We start from the raw sequence: 15,688 nt of genomic DNA on the forward strand, positions 1-15,688 counted from the left end.
ATGATGGGGACAGAAATCAGTCTGTTGCTTTCGAATTCTGACATCTCCAGATAAAGGAGCTGTCTTTATTTCACTTTGTAATTCTCAGCAACGGCATTAACCACAGTACTCCACATCAGCAGGATAACTCATTCAGCGAGCAGGACTGACGCTGTTTCTACGCCCGGGGAAACCTGGCAGGTTGTTACGTGTGTTTCATAAAGGCTGCATTTTAGTGGATATCAGGGTTTTCAGTGCTGGCACCACAAAACATCTGAAATCACTCAGATAACTGTTTCTTGTTTCCTCTCAGGTTACAGTCCCTGGACATGATCCACATCTCACAAAGGTGACTATTCCCCCCAAATCCCAGAACTTCAGTGCTCTTAAAAAGGATATTTTACTTCCATTCAGAGGGCAATTGGATCATATCTCAGAATCAAATCCTTTATGTCCCAGGATTCCTCTTTACAGTGAACTGCAAGGCCACTCAGCTGCAACAAAACCCAGTCTGTTCTTATTTTTAGTGACTCTTTTTCACATATTGTTCAAATAAAGCAAAATGTGAAACTCAACCCCCATCATCACCTGGAATCAGGGATTAATCATGCCAGGTTACTGCAACTCTTAACTCCCTCTGTGGGACCTTGATTGGATAAACTCCATGATCCTTCCCTAAGAAGAGAAATGTTTGTTTTCAAATCCTGCAATGACCAGTGTACAGTGATAATGAAAGGAATGATTTAGTCTTAATGTGGAAGATACCTGCCCATCAAGTACTGCTCACTTACACTTAATCTTGAAGTGGTCTTAGAAATTTATAAGAAGTTAAACTTGAGAAGCTAAAAAAAGTTCCTGCAAGGGAAAAAAAAAAAGAACTAATTTTGTATACAGACAGCCATTTGAATATAAGCAATGAAGATGAATATTTATTGATTACCTATTACATACATGGGTCGGGAAGATCCCCTGGAGGAGGAAATGGCAATCCACTCCAGTATTCTTGCCTGAAAAAGCCCATGGACAGAGGAGCTTGGTGGGGCTACAGTGCAAAGGGTTGCAGCGTGGGACACAGCTGAGTGAGCATATAGCATACTGCTAACACATGCAAGGCCTTGCCACGTGTGCTCCGTGTGAAGAGATGGTGCCATATATAATTTTCAGTACAGGGAGAGATGACATAGGACTGGGAATATTAAGTTCTGCCAACGTTCTAAGGAAATGTAAGAGAAAATAGGCAACCATGTCCCAGAAGCCCAAGAAAATACAGACCTGATGGGATGACAAATTTGTCTACAGAGCCCCCAAAATAATAGGTTAAGTAAGGGTCCCTGCCTTTCTGAAACCAGATGCCACAGTCCTCAGGTATGCTGATGACCCCCAAATGCCAGACTTCAGACTCAGGTCTGACTGCCCACTGGACACATCTACCTGGATGTGACCCATAGATACCTCAGATTCATTATGTTGAAAAATTGTACATACTTTTCTCCCCAGAGCTGCTTTCCCTCCTGCATTCTCTGTCTCAGTTACTGATAGCACCAAACTAAAAACCTGGAAGTCCCCCTTAATACCTCCTCCTGCTCCTTCATCCCCTCTATTCAGTCAGTCCCTGACTTTCATTTACAATAACAAATAAAGATTGTTATCAAATAACAATATGAAAGGAATTTTAAAGGATTCAAATTATTATTATTCAAATTCAAATATGAAATCATTCCTTTCATATGTTATCAAGTAGCAAAGATTTCAAATGACAATGAAGACGGTTGTTTGTGTTGGTTGATTTTACATTCTCTTCATGGCTACTAACCCCACCAGGTCTAGGCCATCATAACTCACCTGCACCACAGCAACAGCTTTACTGGTGGTCCCTTGCTCCCAGCCTTCTCCTCTTCAGATGCAACCTCCATGTAGTACTAGGGAAAGGGGTCTATTTAAAACAATCAGCAATCAACTGCATGTAGTTCCTACACACGTAACATGCCGTGTGTGTTCCCTGTGTCTGGCAGTGCCATTCTGACCCGCTACATTTTCTTTCCCACTCCACCTTTAAAACTCAGTTAAGACTGTCTATTGGGTGCAGAGTTTCTGTTTAAGGTAAGGAAGTTCTGAAAATAGTGATGATGGGTGTACAACGTTGTAAAGTATTTAATGCCATTGAATTATATACTCAAACTGGTTAAAATGGTAGATTTTATGTATAAAGATAGTAACTATTATATATTAAAATAATGTTTCATAAGGTGCTTTGTGATAATGTACTCTACAAAGTGAAGGTTTCAAGGCATACATGCTAAATTAAAAGATGTAAATTACATCTTTCTTACTTGCTGATGTGAAACTGCGACAGAAATAAAGACTAGTCTGTTAAGAGTAAACAAGTAAAACTTAAAGATTGATGATTCCCTTTAAAAAAAAAAATGGAAACCTCAGTTCAGGTTTCAATTCCCTTGGGAAACCTTTGCTGCCCGTTGTCCCATTTCACTTCTCAGTTTCATTGCACCGCACGCGCCCCCACCCACCCACCGCCACCCGTTGATCTGAGGCCCTGCCTCTTTGCTCCCCAAATCACACAGGTTACTTCTGTTATGGGACTTACCACACTGTATTATGATCTGCTTCCATGGCTGATTTTCTCTGGTGTGAGGTCTTTGAGACCAAGGTCTACTTAATTTGTTTGGAAAATTTATTTATTCTCAAATCCTAGCACACGGTGAGAACTGAATAAGTGAACTAAGTGCTCCAGCAAACTGCTATTCTTAAAACATTATATATACAAATTAGGTTAAAGGGGTCGGGCGGTTATCAAACAGAAAAATACAGCAACTGTGGCAAGCAGATTTCTGACTGCTGTGTATTCCTCATGGAAAGTGAGTTGCTTTAGTTCTTATTTTAAATTGAAAGTTCTATACGATCTGGAAACAAAATATCTTTTCCTAGGGAATATAGAAAAATGAACATAGCATACTGTCTCACTGTAACAGGGAAAGTTGCTTATTGAGAAATTTGGTTCTTATTCTACACAGTGATAATACAGTTGATGCCTATTTTATGACTGATTTAGACTGGGTGGAAGGGGAGAAAATTTTGGTTCAAGAGAAAAAAGTTCACAGCACCTAAAGCAGAAATTTGGGGAGATGTCTAACTTCATTACAGACGTTTACATTATATCACTGATAAGTAGGCATTGTACTGTATTGACCATAAATTGTTTTATCATACTTTAGCATATGAACTAGTCCATAGCCTTTTATAGATATTGCATAAGATGATTTTACAAGTTTTCGCAGTGACTTTCTTTTGTACTATAATTAAGAAAACATACAAATTGTCTAAGACTATAAAGTCTTGTTGGGTAGGGGTCATGACTACCTCTGAATTCAGGAAAAAGCAGAATATTTCTGATTCTCAATAAAGAATTAATATTCCTATAAACAATGAGTGCTGCTTCTTTCCATTATGTTACTTTGAAACCACATACTTACACCAGTGTACAAAGCCCACATACCAGAAAGAACTGATTGTCATCAAACAAAGCCTGGGAAAGACCAAATCTAATGACCTTTTATGAGGCAATAATATTGCAATAACTCTTCAAAGCCTAGATAGCCCTTCCAGGAGAGCTTACATGACATATATTCATCCAAATTAGTTTGTGCATGGGTTGGATAATGGATGAAAAGTATGCCTACTGACACAAAAAATCAAACACACACAAAAAAATCAGACAAAAAACATACTACATGCACAAAAAAATCTTTGGAAAATTCCCAATGCACATTAATGTAGTAAAGGGTCTGAGAAATCATGCAGGAAAAAAGTGGTTTCCTCCAACAGACTCAGCCATGGAACCTTTGCTTGAATAATTTAGGCTAGTGCCATCTCTTAGAACTGACTTATCCAGATTTCCAAACACATTTTGGGAAATGCTGATATAGGGAAGGGCCTTTTGTCCTAAATAATGTCTTATTGATTTCAAAGTGCTTTTCAAACAGAAAAAGAATTTGCCTCTTCTAGGAGTTAGAAAACTAATAGCCCTAACCCTCATTCCTTCATTGATGCAACCTCTTAACATTGAATTTCTAGTCATAGGGCAGAGAAATTGGACGTGTCTATATGCCCCCTGAAACATGCTAAACAAATAATAGTTTAAATGAGACAAGACTGAGGAGGAACTAATTTATAGGTACCAATTATTTAAAAGTGATGTGTCTCAATTTAAAAATAAATTGGGGACAGTTTTTCTATTTTCAGAAGGAAAGGAAAAGGAAAGAGCTTCCCTGGTGGCTCAGCTGGTAAAGTGGCTGCCTGCAACACGGGAGACCTGGGTTCAATCCCTGGGTTGGGAAGATCCTCTGGAGAAGGAAATGGCAACCCACTCCAGTACTCTTGCCTGGAAAATTCCATGGATGGAGAAGCCTGGTGGGCTACAGTCCATGGGGTCACAAAGAGTCAGACACAACTGAGTGACTTTATAGACATGCCTTTAGCAGTTTCCTGGTATATCTTACCTAGACTTTGATACTTAAAAAAAAAAAAAAATTCTGGCTGCATCACAACCAAGGTGAGATCATAGTTACCCAACCAGGGATTGAACCCACACCCCCTGCAGTGAAAGTGTAGAGTCTTAAACACTGGACCCCCAGAAGTCCCTGGATTTTGATACTTAAATTTGCAGCTCCTTATAGCATTCTTTACTCCCATTACACCTTCCAAAGCAAAATACAATTTTTAAATAAACTAAGTTTTAAAATAATAGACATAGAGGAAAAAAGTTAAAGAAGGTAAATTCTAAAAAGGATTAGTCCAGGGGGCTTTCCTGGAGTCTCAGTGGTGGCGTCTGCCTGCCGATGCAGGGCTCCATCCCTGATTCGGGAAGATCCCACATGCTGTGGAGCAACCAAGGCTGTGTGCCACAACTACTGAGCCTGGGCTCGAGAGCCCAGGAGCCGAAACTGCTGAAGCCTGCACGCCCTAGAGCCTGTGCTCCACAACGAGAGAAGCCACTGCAATGAGCAGCAGCCTGAGCACTGCAACTAGAGAGCGGCACCCACCCGCTGAAACTACAGAAATTCTGAGCACAGCAACCAAGATCCAGCACAGCCAAAAGTAACTAACTAATGCATTAGTCCACATTTGGGGATGGTAGTATGTTTTTGTTTTTCCTCCTTCATTTTTGAAATTTTCCACTTGCTACTTTTGTAATGAAAGAAGTGTTAGTCACTCAGTCGTGTTCAACTCTTTGCAATCCCATGGACTGTTGCCCACCAGGCTCCTCTGTCCATGCAATTCTCCAGGCAAGAATACTGGAGTGGATAGCCATTCCCTTCTCCAGGGGATCTTCCCCATCCAGGGACTGAACCCAGGTCTTCCCACGTTGTAGGCAGATTCTTTACTGTCTGAGCCACCAGGGAAAGAAATACGACTGATTTAAAGAATGGAACCTCAAATTTCAGAACACCAGCTTATACAACTGCTACACATTCTTACATATTCATGGAGATTTCCAGAGCTTATATGAAAATAATAGTTGATTTAACTTAGGTTAAAATTTTTTCTAATTGATCAAGTTAAGGATATGTTCTTCAACATGAAAGCATAGTATTATTACATACAGTATTTATCTCATGAAACCCTTAAGGGTGACTAGTGAAGGATTTATGTGTAATAGAATTTGTATTATTTCTTTGCTTTCTAGTCCGGCAATCTGTCTTGTGGGAGTATTCTGTGCATACTGTTAGGAGTCTACCTACCATTAGTGATGACTTCTGAGAATGCCCAATGCGGTGCTTGCATCTGGTGGTTAAAGGAATTAATTACAGAGATTTGGTCTTCTCACATGTCTCTTAGGAAAAAAAAATAAACCATTGTGAGAAAAGGTGAAAAAAGTATTAATACAGAGAGATGCTCTGTTATTCACTGGGAAAGTTATTCTATTACACATCTGACACTATATCAACTTTTTAAGATCACTGTTTCATTAGAATGTTTCTCATCATTTAAGTAATAATTTATTGCATGGACAATAACAACTGTCTTTTCCTCTTGTAAATTTGAGAAAGCTGCACAGCTGATTTCCCTGCCAAGCAATATCCTTTACTGAATGCCTACTGTGCACAGGATACAGGACATGAGGCCCCTGGGGTTAGAAGACAACTCAAAATGATGTTATAATCTGCTGTGGAGAGAAGATACAAAGCAGCAAGGCAGTGGATGTAAATGTGAGTAGAGTACTCAGGCAACACAGGTGAAAAAATGGGGGCGAGTTGAATTCAAATCTAGATCAGTGGACTTGTGGTCATAATGGATGCAAGGAGAATATGATTAAAAGAAGTCCCTCCCACTGGCCAGACTCCATTCCAGGATTTGTATTTATTGTCTCTAATTCTAATTAAAAGATGCTTACTCCTTAGAAGGAAAGTTTAGACCAACCTAGATAGCATATTCAAAAGCAGAAACATTACTTTGCCAACAAAGGTCCATCTAGTCAAGGCTATGGTTTTTCCAGTGGTCACGTATGGATGTGAGAGTTGGACTGTGAAGAAGGCTGAGCGCCGAAGAATTGATGCTTTTGAACTGTGGTGTTGGAGAAGACTCTTGAGAGTCCCTTGGACTGCAAGGAGATCCAACCAGTTCATTCTAAAGATCAGTCCTGGGTGTTCTTTGGAAAGAATGATGCTAAAGCTGAAACTCCAGTACTTTGGCCACTTTGTGCGAAGAGTTGATTTATTGGAAAAGACTCTGATGCTAGCAGGGATTGGAGGCAGGAGGAGAAGGGGATGACAGAGGATGAGATGGCTGGATGGCATCACCGACTCGATGTACATGAGTTGGTGATGGACAGGGAGGCCTGGCATGCTGCAGTCCATGGGGTCGCAAAGAGTTGGACACGACTGAGCGACTGAACTGAACTGAACTGAATTCTAAGGCCACTAAGGCAAGTAAGTACCAGATCTGCTATCTGAATTTAGCCTGTCCTGCCCCACTAGGATGAAAATGAAGTCATGAGAAACTCAGGAGGCAAATGAGCTTTGCTGCAGCAAGAAACCTGAGAGAGAGAGAGGTGAAAAGAAAGCTTTCATAGAGAGCTCTACAAGTCTAGAATGACTGGGCAAACATCTGAGATAACGTCCAACAAGCAGGAAAATTACTGAAGGGTTTTTTTTCCAATATTTAAATCAGGGAAGTGACATGAAGATATCTGTAAATTATCTATAAATGAATTTTTTTTAAAATGTGGTAAGGTCAATCTAGGCAGATGTTACTGTGATCTTAGAGGAAGACCTAGTACAGGATGTGGCCTGGGAAGGTGTGAACCAAAAATAAGCATATAAAAATACTGAAACTTAACTGAGAAATAAATGAAATTCACCTAACATGATAGTAAAAAAGTCTTCTGAAAAGGTTGACATTTTGAAATTTGGAATATGAAAGATATTTTGATAAGCTGACCTTAAGTAGTTGGGTAAATATCTAAATAGTTGTATTCTGAAGGCAGATCTGTAGGACTGAAACAAGGATAAGAGGGCAACATTGGGAACTCCCTGGTGGTCCAGTGGTTAAGACTCCCTGCTTTCACTGCCATGGACCCAGGTTCCATCCTCGGTAGAGGAACTAAGATTTTGTAAGCCATGCTGAGAGAGAGAGAGAAGGTAATATCTATCAATTTTTTAAAACAGGAATTTTAAAAGGAGAGTTTTAGAAGAGAATGGTAAGAATTCAAGGATGTTTTCGGATCACCACACTCCTAAAAACAATCAATGATGGTGCTTTTATCCAAAATAATAATTTGTAATAATATATTAATATATAATTTCACATGCATTTCATACAAACTACTAACCACATGGGGACTCTCACAATTGCTTGCCACTTCACACTGCCCTTGTTCTATTTTCTGTTTTCCTTTGCTAGTTCCTGTTAATAGTTCATTATATAATTTGCCATTATATTAAACACTTCTGAGCAACTTCTAAATGTGCTGGTGCTTTCAGATGTTTATCTTTTTAAAGCAGTATTTGTAAATGTCAAAAATTCCCTATATTATAGAAAACCGGCTGTGTGATAGACAATATGGCCACAAACTTTTAAACCAGTTTTTAAAGAAATTACTAAAATATAATTTTTGTAAATAAGTATTACTAATTTTTTTAGTAAATCAAATAAAAAAATTTAGTAAACTAAATCAAAAAACACAATTCAGAATCCAAATAACCAGAAAATGCAACTATCACCTTTTCACAATACAATGAATATTTGCAGTTACTGTCATGAACCTACAGATCTAATCAGTAGCTCTAAAACATTTATTAAAAGTACTCACCTAGAGCCAGACATCCTGGAGTGTGAAGTCAAGTGGGTCTTAGGAAGCATTACTATGAACAAAGCTAGTGGAGGTGATAGAATTTCAGCTGAGCTACTTAAAATCCTAAAAGATGATGCTGTTAGAGATGTACTCAATATGTCAGCAAATTTGGAAAACACAGCAGTGGCCACAGGACGGCTAAGTTTTCATTCCAATCCCATAGAAAGGCAATGCCAAAGAATGTTCAAACTACCATACAATTAATTCATTTCACATGCTAGCAAAGTAATGCTCAAAATCCTTGAAGCTAGGTTTCTACACTACGTGAACCAAGAACTTTCAGATATACACGTTGGATTTAGAAAAGGCAGGGCAACCAGAGATCAAATTGCCAACATCTGCTGGATCACAGAAAAAGCAAGGGAATTTCCCCCAAAAATCTACTTCTGCTTCACTGACTATGCAAAAGCCTTTAACTGTGTGGATCACAACAAACCGGAAAATTCTTAGAGATGGGAATACCAGACCACCTGACCTGTCTCCTGAGAAACATGTATGCAGGTCAAGAAGCAAGTTAGAACTGGACATGGAATGGACTGGTTCAGAATTGGGAAAGGAATGCAAAGCTGTATATTGTCACCCCGCTTATTTAACTTGTATGCATAGTACATCATGAGAAACGCTGGGCTGGATGAAGCACAAGCTGGAATCAAGATTGCCAGGAGAAATATCAGTAACCTCAGATATGCAGATGACACCACCTTAATGGCAGAAACCAAAGAGAAATTAAAGAGCCTCTTGATGGTGAAAGAGGAGAGTGAAAAAGCTGGCTTAAAACAACAGTCAAAAAACAATGATCATGGCATTCAGTCCCATCACTTCATGGCAAATAGAAGGGCTGAAAAAGTGGAAAGAGTGACAGAGTTTATTTTCTTGGGTTCTAAAATCACTGTGGACAGTGACTGCAGCCATGAAATTAAAAGACATTTGCTCCTTGGAAGAAAATCTATGACAAATGTAGATAGCTTATTAAAAAGCAGACATCAATTTCCCAACAAAGGTCTATATGTAAACCAAAGCTATGGTTTTTCCTTTTCATACTGTTTGTGGGGTTCTCAAAGCAAGAATACTGAAGTGGTTTGCCATTCCCTTCTCCAGTGGACCACATTTTGTCAGGCCCTAACTAGCAGGGACATGCCCTTCAGATTGCCAATATCAATAACCTCAGATATGCAGATGACACCACCCTTATGGCAGAAAGTGAAGAGGAACTAAAAAGCCTCTTGATGAAAGTGAGAGGAGAGTGAAAAAGTTGGCTTAAAACTCAACATTCAGAAAACTAAGATCATGGCATCCGATCCCATCAATTCATGGCAAATAGATGGGAAAACAGTGGAAACGGTGGCTGACTTTATTTTGGGGGGCTCCAAAATCACTGCAGATGGTAACTGCAGTCATGAAATTAAAAGATGCTTACTACCTGGAAGGAAAGTTATGACCAAACTAGACAGCATATTAAAAAGCAGACATTTTACTTTGCCAACAAAGGTCCACCTAGTAAAGGCTATGGTTTTTCCAGTAATTATGGACTATAAAGAAAGCTGAACACTGAAGAATTGACACTTTTGAACTGTGGTGTTGGAGAAGACTCTTGCGTCCCTTGGACTGCAAGGAGATCCAACCAGGCCATCCTAAAGATCAGTCCTGAGTGTTCATTGGAAGGACTGATGTTGAAGCTGAAACTCCAATACTTTGGCCACCTGATGCAAAGACTTGACTCACTGGAAAAGACTCTGATGCTGGAAAAGATAGATGCTTGAAAGCAGGAGGAGAAGGCGATGACACAGGATGAGATGGTTGGCTGGCATCACTGACTCAATGGACATGAGTTTGGGTAAACTCCGGGAGTTGGTGATGGACAGGGAGGCCTGGAGTGCTGCAGGCCATGGGGTTGCAAAGAGTCGGTCACGGCTGAGCGACTGAACTGAAGCTTCAATACTTTGGCCACCTGATGCATAGCGTTGACTAACTGAAAAAACCCTGATCCTGGGAAAAATCGAGGGCAAGAGAAGGGAGTGACAGAGGATGAAATGGTTAGATGTCATCACTGACTCAATGTACACGAGTTTGAGGAATCTCAAGGAGATAGTGATGGACAGAAAAGCCTGGAGTGCTGCATTTCATGGGGTCACAAAGAGTTGGATACAACTTAGCAGTTGAAGAACATGGTTTTTCCAGTAGTCATGTATGGATGTGAGAGTTGGACCATAAAGAAGGCTGAGCGCCAAAGAACTAATGCTTTCAAATTGTGGTGCTGGAGAACTCTTGAGAGTCCCATGGACAGCAAGGAGATCAAACCAGTCAATCCTAACGGAAATCAACCCTGAATAAGTACCTTAGCGACTGAACAATGAAAAATAAAAAATCCAGACTTACCAACTGAACAAAGTTAAAAACCTAAACTAAGTTACGCCAACAGCTAACCTTGGTTTGGCTTTGGGACCCACAATCTCCTGCTTTAAAGCCAGCTCAAGACTCATGTCCCAGTGCTTAGACTTATTCAATATCAACTCCTATTAAGCACCTGTATGTATATCCCAGTCAAGACGACATTCTTGGCCTCATGGAATTTAGGTTCACAGACAACACAGAGAAGTCACATGCGATTACAACAGTACCTTTCATGCTGACAAGTGACAGGGTAGCTAATCCTAGTCCCATCCATGCCCTAGCTACATCCCTTTCAGACTGTTTAGAATTACCACTTGCTGAGAAACTACTTAAGCCAGCCTGCCGTATGGTAACAAAAGTGAACAAGATAGGGAGACAACAGCATTTCGTGGCCCTACTAAATTGTGTCATTATTCTCAAGTTGGTCTTATTCCATGCTTTACAAGCTCCCAGCTGGGTCATGCTGCCCATATATGTGTACTTCCATAGTGGGCAGGCATGGCCATTCTAAAAGCAGCAGCATACTTACACTAGTGCCTTTGATTACCCAAATAAATGATATTCAAATATAATTTTTAACAAAACTCATTATAATGGAGATGTGGCCAAAATAGCCACAGATAGGAAGACCCTGAGCTCACCTCCTCCCACAGGCACACCAAAATTACAACAGGGAAACTACTGATGAGAAAAGCTGGAAGACTAGCAGGAAATATCTTCAATCAAAGATCCAGAAAAGGAACTGTAACAAGACATGTAAGAGGGCAGGTGATGCGATATAGCTAAAACTCATACCCCCAGGTGAATGACCCACAAATGGGAGGATACTTAAAGTTGCAGAGGTTCTCCCATGGAGTGAGTGGTCCAAGCCCCACAATGGGCTCCCCAGCCCAGAGAATTCTGCACCAGGATGGGCCCTTAGAACATCTGGCTTTAAAGACCAATAGGGCTTACTTCTGGGAGAGCCAGAGGACTGTGGGAAACAGAGACCCCCACTGTTAAAGATGCACACAAGCCCTCACATACTCCAGGACTCTGGCCAGAAGCAGCAATTTGAAAGGAGCCTGAGTCAGATCCACCATCTGATCTTGGAGTTTCCTGGTGAGGCAGGAGGCAACTGCAGCTTGTCCTGGGGACACAGACACTGGCACAACTATCTTTGGGAGCTTGTTCTATCATATGAACACTGGTGCTGGCAAGTGCCATTTTGGAGTCCTCTCTCCAGCTTATTAGCTTCAGGATCCAGCCCCTCCCACCAGCCTCTTGGCATCATTATTGGGATGCCCAGGCCAAGCAACTAACCAGGTGGAGAAACAGTCCCACCAACAGGCCTGCTGCCTTATGATCCCGAGCCCATAGTCAACCCAGGACCTGGCTATCTCTACCAGAGGGCTCAGATCCTGGTTGGGTAATGGGCACTACTCAAAGGACAAAGCTCATCCATCAGTGGGTAGAGCCAGGATTCTATGGGCACCACTCCACACACCAGCAGGACAAAACATCAGCTCTGGGACCTCCAGGACCCTGGGCTAAAGACCTCAGGTGCTGGATCTACCTCCCAGTGAGTAGCATTAACCCCAAGACACCCTGGGCCTTGGCCCTGCCCACCAGCAAGCAGACACCAGATCTAGGGCTACTTCAGCCCTGCACCCTACTGTATCAAGATCCAGCCCACCTACCAGTAGGCCTGTACCTGCCACAGGACCCCTTGGGCCCAAGCCCGCACAGCAGCAGGCTAAAACCAGCTCTGGGACGCTTTGGGACCCTCAGTCAGCTGGTCCAGGATACAGTCCCACCTACCAGCAGAACACTACCAGCTCTAGGACTTTGGGGGCCTTGCAGCCAGAGACCTGAGAACCCAGTTCTGCCCACCAGTGAGTTGGCATTAGCTCCAGCACTGTCTCCCTGCAAGACACCACCAGCCCCAAGAAGCCCCAGTCCCACCCACCAGCAGGCAGACACCAACTCCAAGACACCTGGTAACCCTTAGCCAGCTGCCCACTCATTCACCAGTGAGCCAACACACCTCAATCCTGGCAGCCAGCTATGTCAGCAACTGGCCCCGCCCACAAGCAAGCCAACATTAGACCTGGGACACATTTACCCCTTCATTCCCCACAAGCCCCCACGCCACTTCACTCACCCCACTGATGGACTAGCTGGAGTCCAGGATCCCCTAAACCTCCACAGCCAGCAGCCTTGTAATCCAGCCCCGCCCACCAGCAAATGGCAGCCTCTGCACAAGGCAAGGCCTGGAAACCAACCGGGCTTGGGCCAGCCACATCCATCAGACAGCCCACAGTAATCAGCCCACCACAACAGAAGAGTTCAGGCACAAATAGGGGGCACCTCTATGGCATACGGCCCTAGTCACCAGGCAACGATCACAATGATGTTCCGCACCTGAGACAAAGTGCTGTGGGTGAACAGAGCAAAATGTTAAGAGAGTTTTAACAAAGCATGATAAAATATAAAGAGGAGCCAGAGACAAAGAATATAATAACTGAAATAAAAAATACACTAGGAGGAATCAATAGTAGATTAGACAATACAGAGGAATGGGTCCACAAGCTAGAAGACAGCAGTGGGACTCACTGGAACTGAACGTGAAAAGAGCAAGCAAACAAAAAGAAATGAGGACATCCGTGTTCACAGCAGCATTATTACAATAGCCAAGGTATGGAAGCAACCCAGGTGTCCATCAACAAATGAACAGATAAGATATGGTGTGTACACACACACACACACACAGTGGGATACCACTTAGCCGTAAGAGAATGAAACTGCTGTTTGCAACAACATGAATGGACATGAACCATGTTATGTTTAGTAAAGTCAGTCAGAAAAAAGCCAAAATAATGTATGCTATCACTTATAAGGGGAGTTTAAAAAATAAAACTTGTGAATATAACAAAAAGAAACATATAGAAAACAAGCTAGTGTTTACCAGAGGGGCGAGGGGAAAAGGAGGAGGGAGGACAAGATAGGGGTAGAAGATTAAGAGATCATCTGCACATCTGAGGTGACTGATATTTCTCCCGGCAATCTTGATTCCAGCTTGCGTTTCTTCCAGTCCAGCGTTTCTCATGATGTACTCTGCATAGAAGTTAAATAAGCAGGGTGACAATATACAGCCTTGACACACTCCTTTTCCTATTTGGAACCAGTCTGTTGTTCATGTTCAGTTCTAACTGTTGCTTCCTAACCTGCATACAGGTTTCTCAAGAAGCAGGTCAAGTGGTCTGGTATTCCCATCTCTTTCAGAAATTTTCCACAGTTTATTGTGATCCAGTCAAAGGCTTTGGCATAGTCAATAAAACAGAAATAGATGTTTTTCTGGAATTCTCTTGCTTTTTCCATGATCCAGCGGATGTTGGCAATTTGATCTCTGGTTCCTCTGCCTTTTCTAAAACCAGCTTGAACATCTGGAAGTTCATGGTTCATGTATTGCTGAAGCCTGGCTTGGAGAATTTTGAGCATTACTTTACTAGCGTGTGAGATGAGTGCAACTGTGCGGTAGTTTGAGCATTCTTTGGCATTGCCTTTCTTTGGGATGGGAATGAAAACCGACCTTTTCCAGTCCTGTGGCCACTGCTGACTTTTCCAAATTTGCACTTTGACAGCATTATCTTTCAGGATTTGAAATAGCTCAACTGGAATTCCATCACCTCCACTAGCTTTGTTCGTAGTGATGCTTTCTAAGGCCCACTTGACTTCACATTCCAGGATGTCTGGCTCTAGATGAGTGATCACACCATCGTGATTATCCAGGTCATGAAGATATTTTTTGTACAATTCTTCTGTGTATTCTTGCCACCTCTTCTTAATATCTTCTGATTCTGTTAGGTCCATACCATTTCTGTCCTTTATCGAGCCCATCTTTGCATGAAATATTCCCTTGGTATCTCTAATTTTCTTGAAGAGATCTCTAGTCTTTCCCATTTTACTCTTTTCCTCTATTTCTTTGCATTAATCGCTGAAGCACTATAGTGCATTGATCTTCTCTCTTCTTGCTATTCTTTGGAACTCTGCATTTAGATGCTTATATCTTTCCTTTTCTCCTTTGCTTTTCACTTCTCTTCTTTTCACAACTATTTGTAAGTCCTCCCCAAACAGCCATTTGGGTTTTTTGCATTTCTTTTCCATGAGGATGGTCTTGACCCGTCTCCTGTACAATGTCACGAACCTCATTCCACAGTTCATCAGGCACTGTATCTATCAGATCTAGGCCCTTAAATCTATTTCTCACTTCCACTGTATAATCATAAGGGATTTGATTTAGGTCAAACCTGAATGGTCTAGCGATTTTCCACACCACAAAACAAGTTTCCATAAATTTAACAAAACTGAAATCATATCATCTTCTGACTACAATGTTATGAGACTAGAAAATACATACAAGGGAGAAAAAAACTGCAAAAAAACAAACAAACAAACATTCCAAAACTATTAACAAAATGGCCATAAATACCTATCAGTAATCACATTAAATGTAAATATGATGCTAAACAACTTGCTACTAATCAATGGATCACTGAAGATTATCAACAAAAAAAGGAACTTAAAAATACCCAGAAATGAAAACAAAAACATAACAATCCAAAATCTGTGTGATGCAGCCAAAGCAGTCCTAGTGGAAGTTTACAGCTACAAGCCCATCTCAGGAAAGGAAAAACCTCAAATAAACAACCTATTCTTACATCTAAAAGAACTAGAAAAGGAAGATCAAATAAAACCCAAAGTGAGCAGAAGGAAAGGAATTAAAAGATTAGAGCAGAAATAAGAGACAGAGATTTAAAAAACAAGAGATTAAGGAAACTAAGAGCTGGTTCTCTGAAAAGATAAAATTGATTAACCAGTCTCAACAACAAAAGAGAGCCCAAATCAACAGAATCAGAAATGAAAAGGGGAAAGTTACAATTGACACCACAGAATTACAAAAAGGATCAT

General features: G+C 41.2%; 1 protein-coding gene across 2 annotated transcripts in view; it reads left to right on the top strand.

Annotated features, from left to right (window-relative positions):
* CPM (carboxypeptidase M) overlaps positions 1–535 on the top strand; it is a 73,634-nt gene extending 73,099 nt beyond the window's left edge. For both annotated transcript variants that reach the window (XM_068971281.1, XM_068971282.1), the window contains one exon: positions 293–535. In XM_068971281.1, the coding sequence (XP_068827382.1) occupies positions 293–535 (243 nt within the window). The remainder of the gene's footprint in view (positions 1–292) is intronic.
* The last annotated feature ends 15,153 nt before the right edge of the window (positions 536–15,688 follow it).

This window comes from Capricornis sumatraensis, chromosome 4 (assembly GCF_032405125.1).
Source record: "Capricornis sumatraensis isolate serow.1 chromosome 4, serow.2, whole genome shotgun sequence".
Taxonomy (NCBI): Eukaryota; Metazoa; Chordata; class Mammalia; order Artiodactyla; family Bovidae; genus Capricornis; species Capricornis sumatraensis.